The sequence below is a fragment of the Borostomias antarcticus genome (assembly GCF_949987555.1).
Source record: "Borostomias antarcticus genome assembly, chromosome: 8".
In the NCBI taxonomy this organism is placed as follows: domain Eukaryota; kingdom Metazoa; phylum Chordata; class Actinopteri; order Stomiiformes; family Stomiidae; genus Borostomias; species Borostomias antarcticus.
This window is the reverse complement of record NC_140241.1, coordinates 6192922-6212662: the sequence shown is the minus strand read 5'-3', so window position 1 is coordinate 6212662 and position 19741 is coordinate 6192922. Positions and strand designations below refer to the sequence as shown.

The window sequence follows — 19741 nt, the reverse complement described above, 5'->3', positions numbered from 1 at the left end:
CGAGCTTGACGTTTAAACTGTTGCGCAGACCTGCCGCTGTCACTGACCGTGGAGATCACGCAGAGGGACTATTCTGAACATTGTCTGGAAGCAAAATGAAAAGAAATCACAATTATAGTTCGTCTGATAGCGAACTGGACGACAATATTGAGGTGGAAAAGGACAGTGGTGACGAAAATGGGTAGGCCTACATTAAATCATTGTTAATTCATTACTTTTGGGATGAAAGACATTTTTTGTTGTCACTGGTGACATAACAGAGAGATATCTTATGTTAACTACAACTAAACGGCTAATTATGTACGGGTAGGCTACATTGCACCGATTTCTTATCCTGCCTTCGGCGGCTCACTAGTGCTTTCTAATATTTGTAAGGCTCTGAGGAAGGTCTTTGACCGAAAGCTCGGCAAGAAGTGTGCTACTTCTTTCTTTCCTTCTGTAAAACATTGCCTTAGATTTAAGTGCAGTCCTACTGCTGCGTCACACTTCCGAAACATTATTGCCTATACGATCAACAATTATCATAATAAAATAATAATAAAATACTAAAGTTAAAATGACAACTTTATTTGGATTATTTCAGACACCTGGACTCTCCCCTTGACTCGACGTCGCCTCCTACAACTACTCAAGTTCAAGCTAGAAAACGGCGCAGAGGAGTGAGTAGTGATTTCTTGTGCGTAATTACGCATGGTTGTTGGGAAGCGGCTATCCCTTACATTACACTGTCGACCCCTATGTAACATTATACTTTTCTCCCACGTGTAGATTATTGAGAAAAGACGACGTGACCGAATCAACAACAGTCTGTCTGAGCTGAGAAGACTTGTTCCAAGTGCCTTTGAGAAGCAGGTACAGTATGCATCTCCTTGGATAGTTGTAGTCCTTGCTTAATGACGGCAGAAAAAAAAATCTCTGTAAGAATCATTTTCATAGAATTAATGCGACATATTTTCATTCTATCAATTCCATTACAGGGGTCGGCAAAATTGGAAAAGGCAGAGATTTTACAGATGACTGTGGATCATCTGAAGATGCTCCATGCTGCGGGCGGTAAAGGTGAGTTTTGTTTGACGTGCAAGTGTACCCGCTTTCCATTGACCTGCTCTTGCCTTAAGATTTCTTACTGTAACATTTGCACAAATATGAGAAAACACTGTATTCTGAAGCTCAAGTCCCTGTTTAATGTTTGTGTGACTCTGTCTCCCAGGGTACTTTGAGGCCCATGCCCTGGCCAAGGACTACCGCAGCCTGGGCTTCAGGGAGTGTCTGGCGGAGACGGCGCGCTACCTCAGCATCATCGAGGGGCGCGACAGCGCTGACCCGCTCCGCGTGCGCCTCGTCTCCCACCTCAACAACTTCGCCTCTCAGAGGGAGGTGCACCCCGGGCTCACTGGACATTTAGCCTGGGGCTCAGCTTTCGGCAGCCCCCCCAGCCACCTGGCACACCCCGCCCTCCTCCTACAGCATCCTCAGGGCCGGACAGCCACGCCCCGGAGCACCAGCAGCCCACCCTCCTCCTCCTCCTCCACCACCTCCTCCTCCTCCTCGTCATCCCCCATTTCCGCTGAAGCATCTGTGACCGCCAGACTGACAGTGATGTCCCCCACAGAGCCCCTCAGGGTGCACCCCAATGGCACTCTGCCCCTCAGGCTGCCTGTGTCAGCCTCCAAGCTCTCTCCGCCACTCCTCTCCTCCCTCACCTCCCTGTCTGCGTTCCCCCTCTCCTTCAGTGCCTTTCCTCTGGTCTCCCCGACGTCCCTCAGCCCGGCGGGCCCCTCCCCCAGCCTCAGTAAGCCCTACAGGCCCTGGGGCACCGAGATAGGGGCCTTCTGAAGCTCCTTGGCAGGACTGAAGGCAACAGCTGAGCTGTGCCGCCCACCACACGCAAGAACGATACCTGTCACATCTACTCCTCTCGCACTGAAGGAGGGACAGGGAAAATGAAACAGACTGATTTTATTTTATTTTGGGGGGAGGGGAGGGGATGGGGGACTTCAGGGGTAATTGCCTCCTACGTGCAGCACTCCTGTATAGAGAAAGGAAGACTGAGTTTTCTATTTTTTATGCTTAAAAAAGAAAATGCTGGTGCCGGTTTTTACCTCCAAGCTGGTTTGGTATTTTGTGTGACCACAAACTGATTTACTGTCAGGGTGCACAGGAGATTTGCATTTGTGTGTCAGATTTGATATTAGAGACATTTTCTCTATTTTACTTTTGTTGAACGAAGATGTCTGTAATTTAACATAATTTAGTGTTATTCATTAACTGGATCTGCTATTCATTTAGTAGAATCATAATTGAACATGCATCATCATTGTGTACTGTAAACCAACATTTGACTAACTGCCTGTTGGGCATTTGCATAATTTAATCAATTGTCATATTTTTATACCAATAAACTGATTTTGAAATGAGAACACCAATATATATCTGGGTTGCTAGCACACTGTGTTTATTCCCACTCATTTCCTTAAATGAATGCAGCAGCATCTTATGCCTTGACCTGTAGTGGTAATTGATATTGGTTAATGTTGTCAACCTCCTAACTATGCACCAGACAAGAAACCAAATCTCGGGGCATTGTTGCCCCCATGAATACCCAGGAAGTCATTAGTGGCCAGGGGAAGTCCTCTACAACGCCCCCCTGACCTCTCTAAGAAGGGCCAGACGCAGACGGAGACAATAGTGTGAACAGGAAGGAGATGGAGGGAAAAGGAGTAGCTGAACATGACGCAAAGACAAGCAGCTGTACCAATAAATCACAGCACAACAGCAACTGTTGTTAAAGGTAACAGCTTAGTTAAGATGAGCTCTGATGAGAAACAATGATATTCTAGATTTCAAATAATTGCTCTAAAACGAGGTATAGATTTTGAATTTAAAATTTTACTTTCATCAGTCCATAAACATGATGGTGTAGTTGAGTTTGCGTTGAATAAGGGACAAGGAAGAATGTCGTATGAACAAAGCTCCTGATATATCCCAGACAGAGGTCTGTCTGTCTGTCTGTGGGTGTCAGTAGATGGCCTCCTCCATAACCCAGCTCATTCCAAATAGGAGACAAACAAGATCTCCTGCTGCCACCTGCTGGAGAGAATACGGTATGTTCACTCTTCCGAGTCTACCCACCTGCCCCCAAGGAAGACCACAGATGGAGCATGGAGAACTAGCAGCGGAATGCGACTTGGGAATGTAAATGTCTGTGTTGTGTGTGTGTGTGTGTGGTGTGTGTGTGTGTGTGTGTGTGTGTGTGTGTGTGTGTGTGGTGTGTGTGCGTGTGCGTGTGCGTGTGTGTGTGTATGTGTGTAGGTTGCACTTCGTAAGTGTTTTTGTATTGTATGCGATGCTGACTATTTTAATTTCCTTGGAGAAGGATCAATAAAGTAATCAATCAATCAGCACAGAGGAAAACACAATTCAACATGTGGTAGTTAACTGGTTCTTTTATTTGGCAGTTGTTTTTCCCCTTTGTCTTTTAGCACAGAAAAGAATGAGATGGTGCATGCCATGTTTACAGAACCCTAAACCCTTATTCAGCAAAGCTTTTGCAGAGAAATATGGAAGAGAAACGCACACGGACAGCAAAGGATGCAGGCAGATCATTGTGGCATATTAAAAAGAGAGTAAGTTAGTGTGTTGAACGTGGAGCATCCATTGTCTATTTCACTTACACAGAGAAAAGATGCAATCGATACTCCACCTGAATAATACCGTCACACACACACACACACACAATCACACACGCACGCACGCACGCACACACACACACACACACACACACACACACGTATACACAATGTTTACAGGAGGGGACAACAGCACATTCAACTGGCGAAGAAGCCATGTATTGTTCCAGAACGACATCTTAACATTCAGGAGGTTTATCTCCTCATACTGTAGGCCAGGGTACACATTCTTAAAGACAATAAAGCACCTACTATGTTATTATTTAAGCCCATATCAGGACAGGTGGATATTTCAGTCTAAGGGGTTGGCATACAGAGAGTGTGGGCGTCTATAGCATGTGTCAGTGTTTTTGTGTGTGTGTGTGGAAACAAAATGGGATACGTTGATATCTTGAGTAGTCTGTAGTCTTAGTACACCACCCGTTTGCATTCTTCACAGAGACACAGAAACTGACATCATCGGGAAACACTGTAAACGTCAACTAATGACCAATTCACAACACCAAAGCCTTTCACAAGAAATTGTTGCAGATTTAAATTTCAAGAACAAATCCATGAGGATAACAAACAAAACATTTGAAATTGCACAGTGCAGTACAGTTGAACCATTTGTTTGCACTCTTATCTACCTACCATAGATAGATAGATAGATAGAGAGAGAGAGAGAGAGAGAGAGAGAGAGAGAGAGAGAAAATAAAGTATTTACAAAATAAAAGCAGTGTTTTTTTCCTTTAAATTCAAGAAATTCACTCATTTCCACTGATGATACTGATTGAGGTGTGTGCCGTGGCGAGGGGGTGGTGGGGGTCCTCCACTCTCCAGGTCACCAGGGGTTGGACTCCTGTCTGGAGAGCCAGGGCTGGGGATGGATGGAGCGACATGGACGGTTTGATGGTCGTTGGGGTAAAGGTGTGGCTCATGCTGTCAGCTCTTCCCTTAGCTCTTTGTTTCTGCGCACCACAGCTGCATGCCTCTCCTGCAGACACAAGAGGAGGTTCAGACAGGATATCAGCAAACTACATCCTGGACATAATATTAGTAACGTGACTTGTTACCCATCCATCTCTCACTGAGTGATTCAGTGAGCTAGCTTCTACCAAAGACTGCTCGACTGCCGGTGACACTATGATCCGGCGGTCTCACCTTTTCCTGCAGGCGCTCCAACATGGCTGCCAGTTGGGCCTCGCGGTTCTCCTTGATCTGCTCCATCTTCTGGGTGAGCTTCTCCTCGGCCATCTTGCTGAAGTTGCTGTTCTCCTCCATGGCCTTCAGCAGCACATCCCTCTCGTGCTCCCGCTTCTCGGCCAAGGCCCTAAGCACCTGGGCCTCCTGGGACTGGAACATGGAGCAGGGACTTCAAAGAACTATCCCTTTAAGACTCACTATCACCACTGCAGCGTTTGTCTTCCGTTCTTACATACCCCTAACCACGCCTATGTTACCCCTAACCACACCTATGTTTGGCTGGGGGCCTAGTGCTACAATCCAAACAACTAAGAACTGAAACATACTGTCCGGATCCAGAAACAATCAGAATCAAGTCTCATACTATGATCTTCTGGAGGTCTACTTACCCTCCTGCGGTCCTCAGCTGCCTCCAGCTTCTTCTGGATGTCCTCCAGAGAGATGTCTTTCTTGGGAGGCGAGGTGATGTTGTGGGCCACTTCTGACACAGGGGAGGGGGGCTTCAGGATCACCTCGAAGGCCTGGCCTGACGCACGCTTGTTGATCGGCTTCACTTCCATGTCTGTGAGACCGGTGAAAGGAAACGTAGCAGATAGGGATGACTAACTGTCCTGCAGTGGTGGAATGAACTCCCCACTGAGTCGCTGCCCATCTTTCACTACAGGCTCAAAACTCACCTCTTCAAGATGTACTACCAGGATCCTCCCTCTTAAGCACATATTGTATTTTTAGTTTGCTATTCGTCACTTTGCCTTCAGCACTAGATTATGCTCTCACTTGTTTTAGATGGGAGATGCACTTGTGAGTTTTGACAAATGACTATAATGTATTGTAAATGTAATGACTACAATTTTTAAAAATCCCCCCCAAAATCCAGTCAAAATATGTCTTCATTCCAGTTAAAACACAGCTATCAATGCATAAACCATATGGAAGCTGTAACAACATTGAAAACAAAGCTTGACCTAACTCTTACCTTCAAACTCACAGACGAGCTTGTTACGTGATTCTGGGTAGAAGCAGGAGCAGATAAGGGAGAGAACAGACAGCTCCTTCATCTTCTCTTTGTAGGCTGTGGGGAATACAAACACACACAGCTCTTAACTCTCCTCTGTGGGGAATAAAATCAAATACGGCTCTTAACTCTGCTCTGTGGGGAATAAAATAAAATACGGCTCTTAACTCTCCTCTGTGGGGAATAAAATCAAATACAGCTCTTAACTCTGCTCTGTGAGGTCCTCTTCTCATCGTTATTACAACATTAGCCATATTACCAGATCGTTTGTGCCTCATGACTTGAAGTTGCTTAATTACTGTCCTTTTGACTGATTGCTTATCCAAAGATAATAGTCAGATAAGAGTAGGTTTAGCTAATTGCCAGGATACTGTGGGGAAGACTTATTTGTGTTTTAAAGGGGTAGTCTGGTATTTAACATCATAAGCCCTGTTATAAGGTTATTTACAATCACATACAATGGTCCATATAAACATTTTGATACTTTGCACTCATGTCACAGCTCTCTATGGGTATATATATGCCCATAGAGATCCAATATATGGTTAGCTGATGGTTCTCTAGCACTAATATCTCTAACACTGAGCACTAATATGTCAAGAGTGCAAAGTCTGTCAGACTTTTTATATGGACTTAATAAACTTATAACAGGGCTTATGATGTTATACCATATTCATTTAATGGTCATTATCACACAGATCTATGACAGACAGATAATGTAGGCCTATTCTGATGGAGGCATTTAAGAGAGACTCCAACATCTACACTAAATGCCATTACTGTAAACTCGATACCAACATTTATTGACAAACTGCATCTGAGAGGTCTCTCCTCAGTTCTGGTGATCACTGGCATGACTCTCCTGAGAAACTCATTATGGTTTTATCTGTACTGAAAGATAAAACCAGATCCTCTTCCTCCTTTACCATGACAAACCATAAACCTAGCAGGTACTATCCACCCCTTCACCTCACCACAAGACAAGAGAGAGAGAGAGAGAGAGAGAGAGAGAGAGAGAGAGAGAGAAAGAGAGAGAGAGAGAGAGAGAGAGAGAGAGAAAGAGAGAGAGAGAGAGAGAGAGAGAGAGAAAGAGAGAGAGAAAGAGAGAGGTCTGTCTGGGGAGGACAGTCAATAGTGTCAATACTGATTATAGCCTACTGCTGCAAAGGCCAGGGACAGGGCCTCTTGCTGCAGGGCTGGCCAGTCTCCCAGCCTGTTGCCCATTGGCCTGCTACACCTGCATGCCCCCACAGCTACCTGGCAAATATGCCACTCTGTAGATTCACAAGGCTGTTCTGCATGTACTCCAGGACTAGCGGTGAGGCAGTGGAGGGCAGTGAAAAGAAAGCATAGGGCATCGCCTATGAAGACGACATCCTTTCACATGTTATTATTATAAAGATGACATCCTTTCAAATGGTATTATTATATAGATGACATTCCTTTCATTTTCTGCGAGAGAACTAAAAGTAACTTGGTGCGTCATCAATCCCTTGTACGGTTCTCTGGTGATACATTCTAGAGCTGCCAGTCAATCAAATAACCACGACTCTTCCCTAAACCTATTGGAGACAGTAGCCTATTAATGAGTGCACATGTTCTTTTCATTTAGATATGACGGATGACTTCATGATTAGTGGTGAGATGACTAAACAAAATTGTTTTAGTGAAAGATGTGTAGCCCATTTGTAAAAGAGAAGGCTATCAAACATGGGGGACGTGCATCAGCCCATAATAAATAAAAGCGTAGCTTCAGTCACGTTCAATATAGGCTACAAAAACTAAAATGCTTCCCAAATAATACATAAAGCTCACAATCCCGAAATAACGGGACATCTAAAGACAAAAACGTATGTGATTTGAGCCTTAAAACGTTTTTCTTTGAATGGTAGTATAAGCAGACCGGCGTCTTGGGTGGGGTCTTTCTGCATTATGCTGTTGGAGCCACCACAGACAGCCCTTTAGCAGGTGCAGCATTGTAAATAAAACATCAGACATATTTTCAATTGAGACATTATGTAAATATAAAAAACATATGATTATATTTAAGTATTTTCTTATTGCCAATCAACACGGACAGCGCCTACTTTAATTTTAGTTCTTGGCATAGCGCACTCCCCTAAATGCACCTCCAAATACTGATTCTATTTTCAAATTCCCATAAGGCCTTTTACAACATTTGAAAAAAAAATCTCACAATCTATATCTCCATTGCCAGTATTCAAATCAGGCCCTGTCCAGACATAAATTCCAGGGATGCAAATAATCATAATCTTACCAATTGCAGTTTTGGCCATGGCTTTGTCTTTAGCAGCGGGCGTTGCAGCACTGGTCAGCTGTGCGATAATGCTGTTTTAAGGCACTGAGTCAGCGAGTCAGACCGGGCTTGGATGCGAGACTGAGGCTGAAGATGGGAGCGGTTGAATTATGCCAGTGTGCGCACGAGCAGATTGTAGGCTGTCCTTTGACGCGCATCCTTCGACGACTGTCAACCGAAACGTCTATAGGTTCCAAACAACGTAGGCCTATACATTTTTTTAAGTACATTTAAATAGTCGCACAGATCGGATGCTGAAAGATATTATAGGCTACTAATTGTTTAAAAGACATGAACGAATATTAATTTCAAACGTTTGTCATGGCATGTCATGTGGCTAGAGTGCGCTCATGAGCTCCCCAGACCAGAGTTTGTGAATGAGGCCTAGTGGAGAGAAAAATCACTGAGCATCCCTGTTTTGTTGATAAGAAAGCCTGGCAGTGAGGTTAGTTGTTGTTGGTAGAGGTTGTGAATTGACAGAACAGTGTAATGAATCAGAATCAAATTTTAGAATCAGAATCAAATTGTATTTGCCAGGTAGGTTTTTACACATAGAGCCTATATGAATTTGCGCTGGTCAGTTGGTGCATAACAGTGATGATGGTTAGACAATAGACAGGGTGCAAGGACTAGACAGGACAGTGCAAAATCGGGCAAATACAAAATGGTGTGCAATGTGTATACATACAGTGTATGTGCAATGTTTTTATATACAATGTGTGTGCTTATGTACAATACAATCAGAGGTCATGAAGTAGTGAGTCAGAGGGGGAAACTGGCCTTGTTGAAGAGGCAGCAGTCGGGAAGAAGATGATGAAGATTTTGGCGAGAGGTCTTGGTCCTATTGGACCGCAGCCTCTCGTCGGAGGGTAATGGTACAAAGAGATTGTGACTGGGGTGGGAGGGGTCGGCCACAATCTTTCTAGCCCGCTTCAAGGCCCTGGAGGTGTGCAGGTCCTGAAGGGATGGCAGGTTGCAGCCAATCACCTCTCAGCAGAGCGGATGATATGTTGCAGTATAGCCTTGTCTTTGGCTGTGGCAGTAGAGTACCAGGTGGTGATGGAGGTGGTGAGGAGGATGGACTCGATGATGGAGGTGTAGAAGAGTACCATCATTGTCTGTGGCAGGTTGAACTTCTTCAGCTGCCTCAGGAAGCACATCCTCAGATACTCCAGTACAGATGAATCAATGGCAACAATATCCGAGTGTGAAATACATAAGTAATCAGAAAGTATAGGCCGCTGCAATTGCAGTACTAGTATCAAAATCACACAAACACACACACACATTTACAGAAGCAGAATTTTATTAGGTATTATGAAACAGTATACAGTTTATCTGTATAGCATAAATAATGCAGCATGTTCTTGTATGATCTGAACTTCCTTTGTAGATCTGATAGAAAAATGTACATTGCATGTAACCCATTAATGGTTTGTTTTGAGGTAGAATGTCAAGTCACTTTATTGTTACATCACATGAGATTCATAACCGGTTGTAAACCCCTCACACATCACTGTACTTTGTAGTTAACTGGTCATCATTACATCATCACTATGCGTAGAACTCTGGTATCTTTTCATTTACAAATCCATCATTGGATTACTGTCCACGTGTCTATCCACTTACTGTACATGCCACTTAAACAGTCCTGCCATAGCCTATGCCCCCAGGACTTTATCACTCTCTACATCTCCTCAGTCCATACAGAGCTGGGTAAAAAAAGCCTTCTCCTACTCTGCCCCCTCAACTGGGAACGCGCTACAGGAACTGAAGCTGTCCAACTTGATTCCTCTAGATTTTAAACTACTTTTAGGGAAACTAGTGAGACTGTGGGGGTTTGCTCTTGTATTTAGTATAATCTGTGTTTACTTGGGCCCTTTTGTATTTATCAGTTTAATGTTTATGTCCTTTTTTTGTATTGCACAGACAGGACATTCGGTTATTGAATGTCCTGTCTGTAACTTTGTGTTGTATTGCCACCGTTTGTCCGTCCAGGTCTCTCTTGAGAATTAGATCCTGTGTCTCAATGAGATTTACCCGTCTAAATAAAGGTTCAATAATACATAAATAAATAAATAAATCACTGTACACAAGTGTACCAGGGAGTGACATTCTAAAGCCAAATTATTAATTTCACTAGACAATCCCACTGCTTGTTTGGGTAAAGAATGGAATTGATAAGTATAACTCTCAGATCGATACAGTACTTTGAGCTACAGTAGACACCAGGAATGACTGAATGTGTACATATTTCACTTTATATTGCTTTCTTGACACCTAACTGATAACAAAACCAAACAATCATATTTTAAAACTGTGGTAGGGCAAGGCAGTTGTACTTAACTCATATGAGGCATTTAAAGCTACATGAGATAACTATACTAGCAGTATACTATCAGTACAGTGTACTAGACAGTACACTGAAATTCTAAAAATAAAATAATAAATTCACAGGGTCTCATGCGATCTTATGTAACGAAAATGTTTTTTTGGGTCTTGCTAAGGCCAATTAATAAAATACTAACAGAAAACCCTGAATAGTTAACTATAAAAAAGTTATCTCATGGAGTTATAAGTTACATTATGTATAAATCTATAGGTATAATCATTGATTGCAATGGTTATTGAAAAGCTGTAAATATCATTGAATGTGCATTTGAAGGTGAATGAAAACAAATCAAGAATATATTATACATTGTGTCTACAATGTATATATTGTGAATGCATCGAATACTTATAATAAGACTTATAATAAGACCTAGTTGCGTTCATGTAATTGAAGCAGCACCCTAGTTTTTGCCTGAGGCAGCCAACTGCTTCTTGATGTAGTTTCCAACCAGTATTTGTGGACGCTGTTGATAGTCGTGGAGAACTTCATGAGAGCTGGTCAGCTGATCTCCTTTCTGTCGATCCAGTAATGTCACACACACTACCGCCGCTTCAGAATGTGAGAGAACATACGTTTCATTACCACTGCGCCTGTTCATCTTCAAAAAGTTCAGCATCAGCGCATGACAGAAATAAATCTGGACTTCAGTGTATTAAAAAGCAACAAGCTTCATCATGCTTTTTGGTCAGTGACTTCACAAGTGATGATATCACTAGTACAACCACAGGGGGAGGTTGAAATAGTCCTACCTCGTAGACCGCTGAGTTTGCACATGGCAGCAAACACAGAGGACTCCATCTCGATGTTGCAGACTCCAGCATCACGGGCCTTGGACAGGTATTCTTGCTTATCCTCCTCCGAGTAGGCGCAAAACGCTCCGTCCAGACGCGCCTGCCCTGGACACGCAAACACACAGAAACAACAGGTTCACAGACATAGCTATAAAAAAAACTAACTTCATCAATTCAGCCTGTGAGAAACACATGCGAATAGAAACCTATACCTTCATAGAAATCCATGGTGCACATGGTGTTGCCTAGGACCGCCTCAAACAGACCCAGGTCGTAACTGCACTGCAACAGTTCCTCAGCCAGGCTCTGGTCCAGGTCGGTGCTGCGCACCACAGTACTCCCCAGAATCACCTGTTCAAACCTGGGTAGGAAAATGGCGTCCACTGACTGCTTGGTGATGACCACAGTGCCTGGTTCAAGGCCTGGAGAAGATCAATGAAAGATTAAGAGCAGTGAAATTAAATGTACTGTACGGTGTTTGTATAACATTATCCATGCAATTCAACAAAAACAAATCTTTTAAAAAGTGCAAAAGGCCCAAAAGATTTGATAGGGAAAATACTACAAAAAGGCTACCGTTGAATTGTACCTCCCGGTTGTACTGACCTATTCCTCCTGAGGTCCCGATGCGTATGATGGTGACGTCTGTGCATCGTGCATGGTGGAGGAGCTTAATGAGTTCATGCAACATGATGGCAATTGATGGGATGCCCATTCCATGCTACAAAACACACAATAGACACTTGTATTACATTTGGCCTACACAAATCAATGTGAATAATTAATCTCTTATTACGCTACTGTGAGAGTAACTGACATGAACAGTAGACATATGCCCTCACGTACACTGACAGACAGCACAGGGCCAACTTTGTACATGGCATAGCGGTCTGTTCCCGCACAGATGTTTGGGTACTCAGATTTGGGGTCCTTCAAACACAGTACACCAGCAATGTACTCAGTGAATGCTTTCATTCTCCATGGACTGCCACCAACACACACGAACTGAGACACAAAATACAAAAAGAGTTCAGATTAATTTAAACAGGAAAAGAACATTAGGCAACACAATCATAGGAAATATGAGTAAGTGGAATGCACAATACAAGGTGTGTAGTATCATGATGTAATTGTAATATGTGAAATGTGTGGCTGCAATAGTGAGATATAGAATTGTTACTTTAACATCGCCAAACATGGCAGGCAGATTGTGAGTTGAGGTTCCCAAATTAAAGTGGTAGAGTACATCTTCTTTCATTGACTTCAGGTGTGGATTGTGCACATGGACAGTCCTTTAAAAAAAGGAACGAAAAATTGCAGGACACAGTGAATGAGACATTTATCATCACTCACTCTTATTTTCTCTCTGTTCTCTGAATGATCACCTGTTCAGTACCACACAAAACGTCCCGCATGTTCATAATAGAAGGTAAATTATGCAATGACCTTTCCTGACTAAGGATAAAGACTGTCTCTATGAGCAGGAAGCGTGTGAGGCATTGCGCTGAAAGGAATGGAATGTGGAATGTTACAGGTTCCACTCGCTTTGCTATTGAGTTGCCGTCCTCCATCAGTAGCCTAAATCCCAATATAACTTATTAACCGTTAAGAAAGACTTTGTAATGACAGTCGTTATTGAACGCCTTACCCATTGCACGTGTCTTTCTTGTCATCACCTGGTGCCATTCTCCTAGGGAATGTTAGGTTTTAGATCAGAAGGTTAATTCGAACATCAGTCATGGTTAATTACGGATAGTTTAGCAGCAAGTAGGTTTAGGCTACTATAGCCTAATATTAGTAGCCTACTTCATCCTTCTATTAACATGTGTACAGGGTTACGTGCGGCAAATAAGAAACAAAATATACAACGATCATTGCATAGAACAGAGCCATTATCAAACGGTCATCCCGAAAGGAATAACCTAACAGGTTTACGCATCCTGACTGATTCTGTTTAAGTAGTTATATTAAAATGGATTACCTGTAACAAATTGAAATTTCGTATGAAACGCAAAAATTTTGCGTTTGAATGATTCTGGATTTCCTGGAAACGATCAACGGCTATTTCGCGTGCAATCGAGTCTACTGATGATGACTTTCTCGACGTAGTGCTGTCACACAAGGCTACGTGACCATGCGAACGAAGCTTCGTTACGTCACGCAAGCGTCCGGTCCGGACACTGTCGACCTCTTCATGAATACACAACCACAATAATAATAATAGTAATAACAATAATAATTTATGAACGGTCATCATCGTTACTATTAATAATAATAACAACAATAATAATAATAATAATAATAATAATTCATTTGATTTATAAAGCACAACAGTTTCCCTGTTGGGCAAGCAGAGCCCAACACCAGTTTGGGAACTGAAAAAAGAATGGTGACTGGAGTGCTGCTAGTAGGCTATCCCTCTAACCACCGGTGCTCATGGAGGAGAATGTAGACTTGAAAAAGGAAAAATCCAGGCACTCAGGAAGGATTAGATAAAGTAGTAAAAAGCCTTTATTTCATTGGGCTATATGAACATTAAAAACACCAACATGTTTCGGCATGGAGCCTTTCTCAAGGTGTGCTGGGCAAGAGCTAGAACAAAGGTTATGAGGCTCCGCCCACAGGTGAGAGAGCCTGCTGTCACTGCAGCTGTAGTACAACAGGTCTCCTCCAGTGGTGCTGAGGAGAGTCTGTGAGGGATCAGCAAACAATATGGAACCAGGCCAGGTCCAGCCTGGCTTATGTGCGTGGCAGGCTTGTTTCTGTTCAGGACTGGTAGGACGTAAGCTAGTCGTGCCAATGAAATAGCTGTGAATTGAAATGACATGAAATAATGTCTGATAAATTAAGATAGGTCTTGTCGCCTGGACACAATAGTTCCAATGCTAATCCAGCACAGTAAGAGCGGGATAGCCAGTTAGCTCATGAGCTCACAACAACTAGCAGCAGCTTCCATGACATTAATGGTAGCGGTCAGTGGCTAAAGCACTGATGATAACATAAAGCCATCCCCACCGGGTCTTCAACCCCGGTCTCCCGGGTGGCACGCTGTTGCATGTCCCTTGATTGAGTGAGAAAATCGTCATTATTGTTGCATATGCATCTTAATCTCTGGATCTGTCCATAGGGGATGTGGTTGATTAGCCATGGTGGGTGAAAACGATCTGCATGGAGCAAGGTGTTTCTGTCAGTGGCTTTCCTGAAATTAGAGGTGTGCAAGTAACCTAGGTCATCCTTAAACATACGGAGGTCGAAGAAGTTGATAGCTTGTTGTTCAAGCTTAGTTTGAGACTTTTGTTGGTTGTGTTGACATAAGTGTGAAAGTCTATAAGCTCTTACTCTGTGCTGTGTGTAAAAGTGTTAAGTGTGGAGTTGGTACAGGGTAGAAAAGTGGACTTAGGCCGAAAAGGAGAGTAGGTTCTCAATGTTGCCTCACTCGTACTGGCAGAGCGGGTAACCGTATTGTATATGTTCTGATGGTACCAGGCCTTTAAGTGTAAACTTCTATAGAACCAAAAAAGGTCCGTCTTGGTGTCAAAGTCTCCACCTGCTAAAGTAGGGGCGAAAGAAAGGCCTTTAGACAGTACAGAGATACAGTACAGCCATCTGAGGGGGAGAACTGAGATGTTAATCACTACCGATGTTGGGTTTGGCTCCAGCGGTCGAACATTGAGTGTAACGCCCATCGCCTAACCCTACGCGTTTTCCTCTTCCTCTCTGGTGATTGATAGTGTGGCCTGGGACGGAAATCCAAAAAATAATTTGGGTAATGTGTCGCAGCTACATAAGCCAGGCTGAACCTAGCCTGGTTAATTTCATACGTTCTTAAAGCAGGTTTGCTGGTTTAGTTTCTATTTTTTGAAAATGCTGTCCACTACCATGCTGCTGCTCCTTCTGCAAAGGACATGGAAGTTGACATCTCGCGGGTAATACAGAATCTCTCTCTCACTTCCCACCCCGTACAGACACCGATATGCATTCAATCACTAATTATTCTAACGTCTGGTAATTAGGCCTGTTTCAGAACTATGCAAGAAAGCACACCACCACTGGCAACAACTTCTCATGCCCACACTGGGCCCATTAAGTCAAGAGGTCAGATCATCATGGACTACAACCGATGGACAGAGCCCATGGGAGCTGCCACTGGTGGCCATGCAGCAAAGCACCAGTGAGAAAGACTTCCTGAAGCTGATGTATGGTTATTCAGGAGCCACCAATCATCCTCCAGACGTATGCAGGATGATTGCTGCAACGCCTAAAAAAAACAACACTTCCAACAGACCATGTATTAAGTTATTCTTTATGGGATAATAGTTATTATTCGTTGCAGTCTTGAGCAGGGGAGGAACACAGAGATAAATAAGTCTTCCAAAGTGGCACTATTGAAGTTATCCTTTACATGTGACTCAATCAATACCAAAATAGCTTGTGAATATAGACTTGCCACCACGACAGAACCGAAAGAGGCAGTCTGACAAATAAGTATAAATAAATGACAAATAAGTATAAAATAAATACAATGCAACTCAAACAAATAAGTATAAAATAAAGAAATACACTGCACGTCTAACAAATGTACACTCAAAACATGAAAATAATTTTCATTACACAAGCTAAAAACAACACTGATGTGCTTAGGCAAGTCAAGGTGTCAGGTTTCATTTGTCCGAGGTCATCAATGTAAGTCAATGGTGTCTATTTTATAGATTTTTTTTAGATCTGGGACTAATGCTCTTCCTTTTAGATCTGGGACTACGTCCATTTTATAATCCCTGCTCCAAATTAAAAGAAAAATAAAATGTCACTTAATACTATGGACATGCATTTGATTGTGGTTTGAAGTGATGCAGCTGTGACATATGCAACCCTCTAAAGAGAAACAGTTATTACTATATAATCATGACAAGTACATTTTAGGTGGAAATAGTCAGGCAGATAAGAGTATTGTATTAATATTCTAAGATATCGGGTGAGGATGCATTTTCATTTAAAGTACAAGTGAATTGTTATCATGTCACATATGTCACACCAGGTCTGGGGAGACAAACTGAGCAGGCTGATGAGGAAGGCCAGCTCTGTCATGGGGAAACAACTGGACTGGACAGCCCAGAGGCTGTGGTGGAGAGGACGAGGGACAAACTGAAAATCCTGGACATCCCCTTTATGACCAGCTGTGGCAGATGGGGAACACCTTCAGCCACAGGCTCATCCCACCTAGGTGCAAAACAGAGCGATTCAGGTGTTGATTTGTGCCAGTGTATATGAGTACATATTTATAAAGACTGTACAGTATGTATGTACTCTATATTTTATGCATACTTTATGTATATATTCATTTTACTTGTATATTCGCTACTATGTATATTATTATTCAAACCTATACTGTACTTTCTCACTGCTGAAACGCCTACATCTCCCCCCACAGGGATGATTAAAGTTCATATCTATCCATCCATCTCTCTCTCTCTCTATATATCTATCTAATCTTTATTATTTATTGCACACACACTGATCCCCATAAGCAGCATACAAGAATGACACCGTTAAAATAAATGAACAGAGATACAAAATACATATACTCCATGCACATGTATACATTCAAAAGGTAGGCTACAGGCTGTTACACCAGTGCTGTCTAAGCCTAGATATGAACCGAAAGGAGCTTTTCAGAGGGCTGGCTAGAGCCTCCATGATGCTGTTCTCGGACACGTCCAGACGACACATCAAATTATACATCAGCTGTCTCAAAAGTGCCTCACGTCGGCACACCAGTGGACACGAATAGCTGATTGGCACTATGCCACCTACGGACACGGAGTAGCGACCTCATAGCATCATTGTAAGCCACTCTCTGCATACTGCTTTTCCTGTAGGTCGACCTTAGTTGATCTGTATACAGAGGTGTAATGTAGGTTCTAAACAATGAACACTTTACATCAGTGGAACACAGAACTTACAGAGCAGCATATTGGCCTGAGAGTATATTTTACAGCGTTGCCAGTAGATATGTCATCCATCCAATCATCAGAGAGGACATGGCCAAGGTATTTTATTTCCTTACATATATCAAGAGGACTATCAGACAAGTAAAAGGCAGGAGAATTAGATTTCCTGTCCTCTCTACTTCTAACTATCATGATATTACTTTTCTTAGCATTATATTATATTATATTATATGCTGTACTGAGAGCATATTTTCAGCAATTGTTGCAGCCCAGTGCTATAAGGACTAAATAAGACCAGGGCATCTGCATACATGAGATGATTGACAACAGAGTCACCCACAAGACAGCCCGTGTTTGACCCATTCAACTGCTTTGAGAGGTCATCCATATAAACATTGAATAAAATTGGCAATAAAATTCCACCTTGCCGAACCCCATTACTTACATGAAATGGGGCAGATACAGCACTGTCCTAAACCTGAAACGTTTGGTGGGCATACCAGAAGACTAAAATTCTCACTATATATTTTGTTACACCTCTAGCAAACAATTACATAAACAATTTTTCATGATTAATTCTATCAAATGTCTTAGATGCATCAATGAAACAGAAATACAGAGGAATTTTGGCTTGCATACTTGACAACCATCTCTTTTAGGGCATAAATACAAAAATCAGTGCCATATCTATCTACTTACATGGCATTTCCTTCATTCCATCTTCTCACACTTCCCACACAGCTTTGGCAGATCAGGATCTCTCTATATAATAAAGAAATTTACTTAGTTACTAATAGTTAACCTTCAGACTATGTGCAAGGACCAGACTGCAACTCCCTCATTCACCAAACAAAATGAATGAAACATTATTGCGCTATGATAAGCTTACCGTCTTTTCCAGAACTACAGGGTGTTCAGGTAAATAATCAGGCTTCCTCTTGGCAACAGGGGAACTTGCTAGTTGAATCAGAAACTCCCTGCTGTAAGAGATCCTGACTAAAAAGAGAATTTCAACCTGTCAAATCCTGAGCAGCAACAGCAATGGAAAATGAAACCATGCACTCGATCACAGGAAAACCTAGCTTGCATAAAATTATCCTGTTGTCCAAGTCTAAAAGATGGTCCACAGTGATGGATCTCTAATGGCGACTTTACCTTTTGGAGGTTCTTTGTGATTCTGGGTGTGTAGTTGCAGAATTTTGTAGAACTGTTCCACTCCAATGTTGTTGATCTGTCCAGTTGATGAACAGAGAGCCATTTGAAATGAATGGGTTGGATGGCTCAAGTGGGTGAATCAAACAAAGAATGGCTAAAACGTCATTACATGTTCAGAGAAACTAACGTTAATGCGATGAGACACTCACAGGCTTGTCTTCCACCTGTGGAAATGTCTGGACGTTTCTATGATTCTCTGTATGAAACAGTATGACACACTTCAGTATTGTTATATTCAAATAAAAAGCAAGGCTTTTGCACGTGTCGGCAAATAATATATGAAACGTCTACAGCTACCCTGGTCAACATTGGAGCGGCGCAGCGGTCTGGCTGGCTTCAGGTGCTTCAGCAAAATCCGTCTCCTTGACACCTCCATCCTGTAAAAGTCACAGTTCAAGTACAAAACTTTAATTAGCTAAAGGTTTTGATGTGATGCTTGTTGTCGCTTTTTGTAGCTAGTCAGCCATAATGTTATATGGGAAACCTCTGAATTCGGGGCCCAAAGTCGAATGATTGTGATTGTTGCACCGTTGAAAAAGCTTATCGCCAGATTCACCAAGACGATTGAGATTCAATAAATTACAGCATTTTCTAACCTGAGGCGTCACGCGCCATATAGTTTGTGTGCTCGCGAAATCAGATGAGTCTCACGAAGCTAGCATGTTCCCCCTCCAGCAAATGGGTTGCAGTCAGCATAGACCTTTCCAGCTCTGCCACAGTGCGAAAGGTTTGGATAGGTCTGGCTAGAAATTGATTATGTGATGTCTAGCAAGCAACTGGTAAAACATGACTGACCGGATACAGGAATAAACCGTTTTTCAAACTCAAAACGTGCATGGGGCATTGAAATGATGTTCTTTTGATCGTGTCGGTCAATCATTAAGTAGCTAGCATTAGCTAGTGAGAAACTTTCTCCACACATCAGGGATTGCGGTAGCATCGTGTCTATCCTAACGATAACTGACAAGTTCAACGTTACCACGAGTGATTCATGTTCTGACTCCATGATAACGAGACAGATTTGTGCATAATTATTTACCTGGTCAGCTTTTGTTTGTTTCTCAATCCACAGCAGCGTCCTAGCTGTCCAACAACAGGCACTGACTAGTGCTGCGTGTCTGACTGCTGCTCCCTCGAGTCCCACCCAAAAGGACAGGAGGTGATGACCAATGACATTCCCTGTTTTGAG

General features: G+C 42.6%; 4 protein-coding genes across 4 annotated transcripts; 1 reads left to right on the top strand and 3 right to left on the bottom strand.

Moving 5' to 3' along the window:
- The first annotated feature begins 52 nt into the window (after window positions 1-52).
- LOC311311912 (hairy/enhancer-of-split related with YRPW motif protein 1-like) lies at window positions 53-1944 on the top strand. Its single transcript, XM_084441726.1, has 5 exons — window positions 53-181; window positions 584-659; window positions 769-852; window positions 978-1059; window positions 1211-1944. Exons 1-5 carry the CDS (start codon window positions 96-98, stop codon window positions 1834-1836), a joined length of 954 nt encoding a protein of 317 aa, XP_084297852.1. The 5' UTR covers window positions 53-95; the 3' UTR covers window positions 1837-1944.
- A 2661-nt stretch (window positions 1945-4605) lies between these two features.
- Window positions 4606-8186, bottom strand: stmn2a (stathmin 2a; the record flags this gene model as incomplete). Its single annotated transcript, XM_084441720.1, has 5 exons — window positions 4606-4665; window positions 4833-5024; window positions 5264-5436; window positions 5851-5946; window positions 8168-8186. The coding sequence occupies 5 exons, from the start codon at window positions 8184-8186 to the stop codon at window positions 4606-4608; spliced, it is 540 nt and encodes a 179-aa protein (XP_084297846.1).
- Window positions 8187-10998: 2812 nt separating this feature from the next.
- upp1 (uridine phosphorylase 1) lies at window positions 10999-12647 on the bottom strand (the record flags this gene model as incomplete). The annotated part of the gene is made up of 6 exons (XM_084442078.1): window positions 10999-11147; window positions 11348-11494; window positions 11602-11811; window positions 11996-12110; window positions 12236-12394; window positions 12570-12647. The coding sequence occupies 6 exons, from the start codon at window positions 12645-12647 to the stop codon at window positions 10999-11001; spliced, it is 858 nt and encodes a 285-aa protein (XP_084298204.1).
- A 3075-nt stretch (window positions 12648-15722) lies between these two features.
- LOC311311889 (uncharacterized protein C8orf88-like) lies at window positions 15723-19683 on the bottom strand. Its single transcript, XM_084441686.1, has 7 exons — window positions 19592-19683; window positions 18850-18929; window positions 18702-18748; window positions 18493-18568; window positions 18227-18333; window positions 18037-18099; window positions 15723-16606 (listed from the first exon to the last, which is right to left on the bottom strand). The coding sequence occupies exons 2-6, from the start codon at window positions 18926-18928 to the stop codon at window positions 18049-18051; spliced, it is 360 nt and encodes a 119-aa protein (XP_084297812.1). The 5' UTR covers window position 18929; window positions 19592-19683; the 3' UTR covers window positions 15723-16606; window positions 18037-18048.
- Window positions 19684-19741: the final 58 nt, after the last annotated feature.

Bases quoted from the DNA above. Each gene is read 5' to 3' on its own strand.
- LOC311311912 (XM_084441726.1), top strand. From the start codon at position 96: ATGAAAAGAAATCACAATTATAGTTCGTCTGATAGCGAACTGGACGAC. The intron at 660-768 runs GTGAGTAGTGAT...TCCCACGTGTAG, and splicing joins CTAGAAAACGGCGCAGAGGA to ATTATTGAGAAAAGACGACG. The intron at 853-977 runs GTACAGTATGCA...ATTCCATTACAG, and splicing joins CAAGTGCCTTTGAGAAGCAG to GGGTCGGCAAAATTGGAAAA.
- LOC311311889 (XM_084441686.1), bottom strand. From the start codon at position 18,928: ATGGAGGTGTCAAGGAGACGGATTTTGCTGAAGCACCTGAAGCCAGCC. The intron at 18,749-18,849 runs GTAGCTGTAGAC...TGTTTCATACAG, and splicing joins CCGCTCCAATGTTGACCAGG to AGAATCATAGAAACGTCCAG. The intron at 18,569-18,701 runs GTGAGTGTCTCA...TCAACTGGACAG, and splicing joins CACAGGTGGAAGACAAGCCT to ATCAACAACATTGGAGTGGA.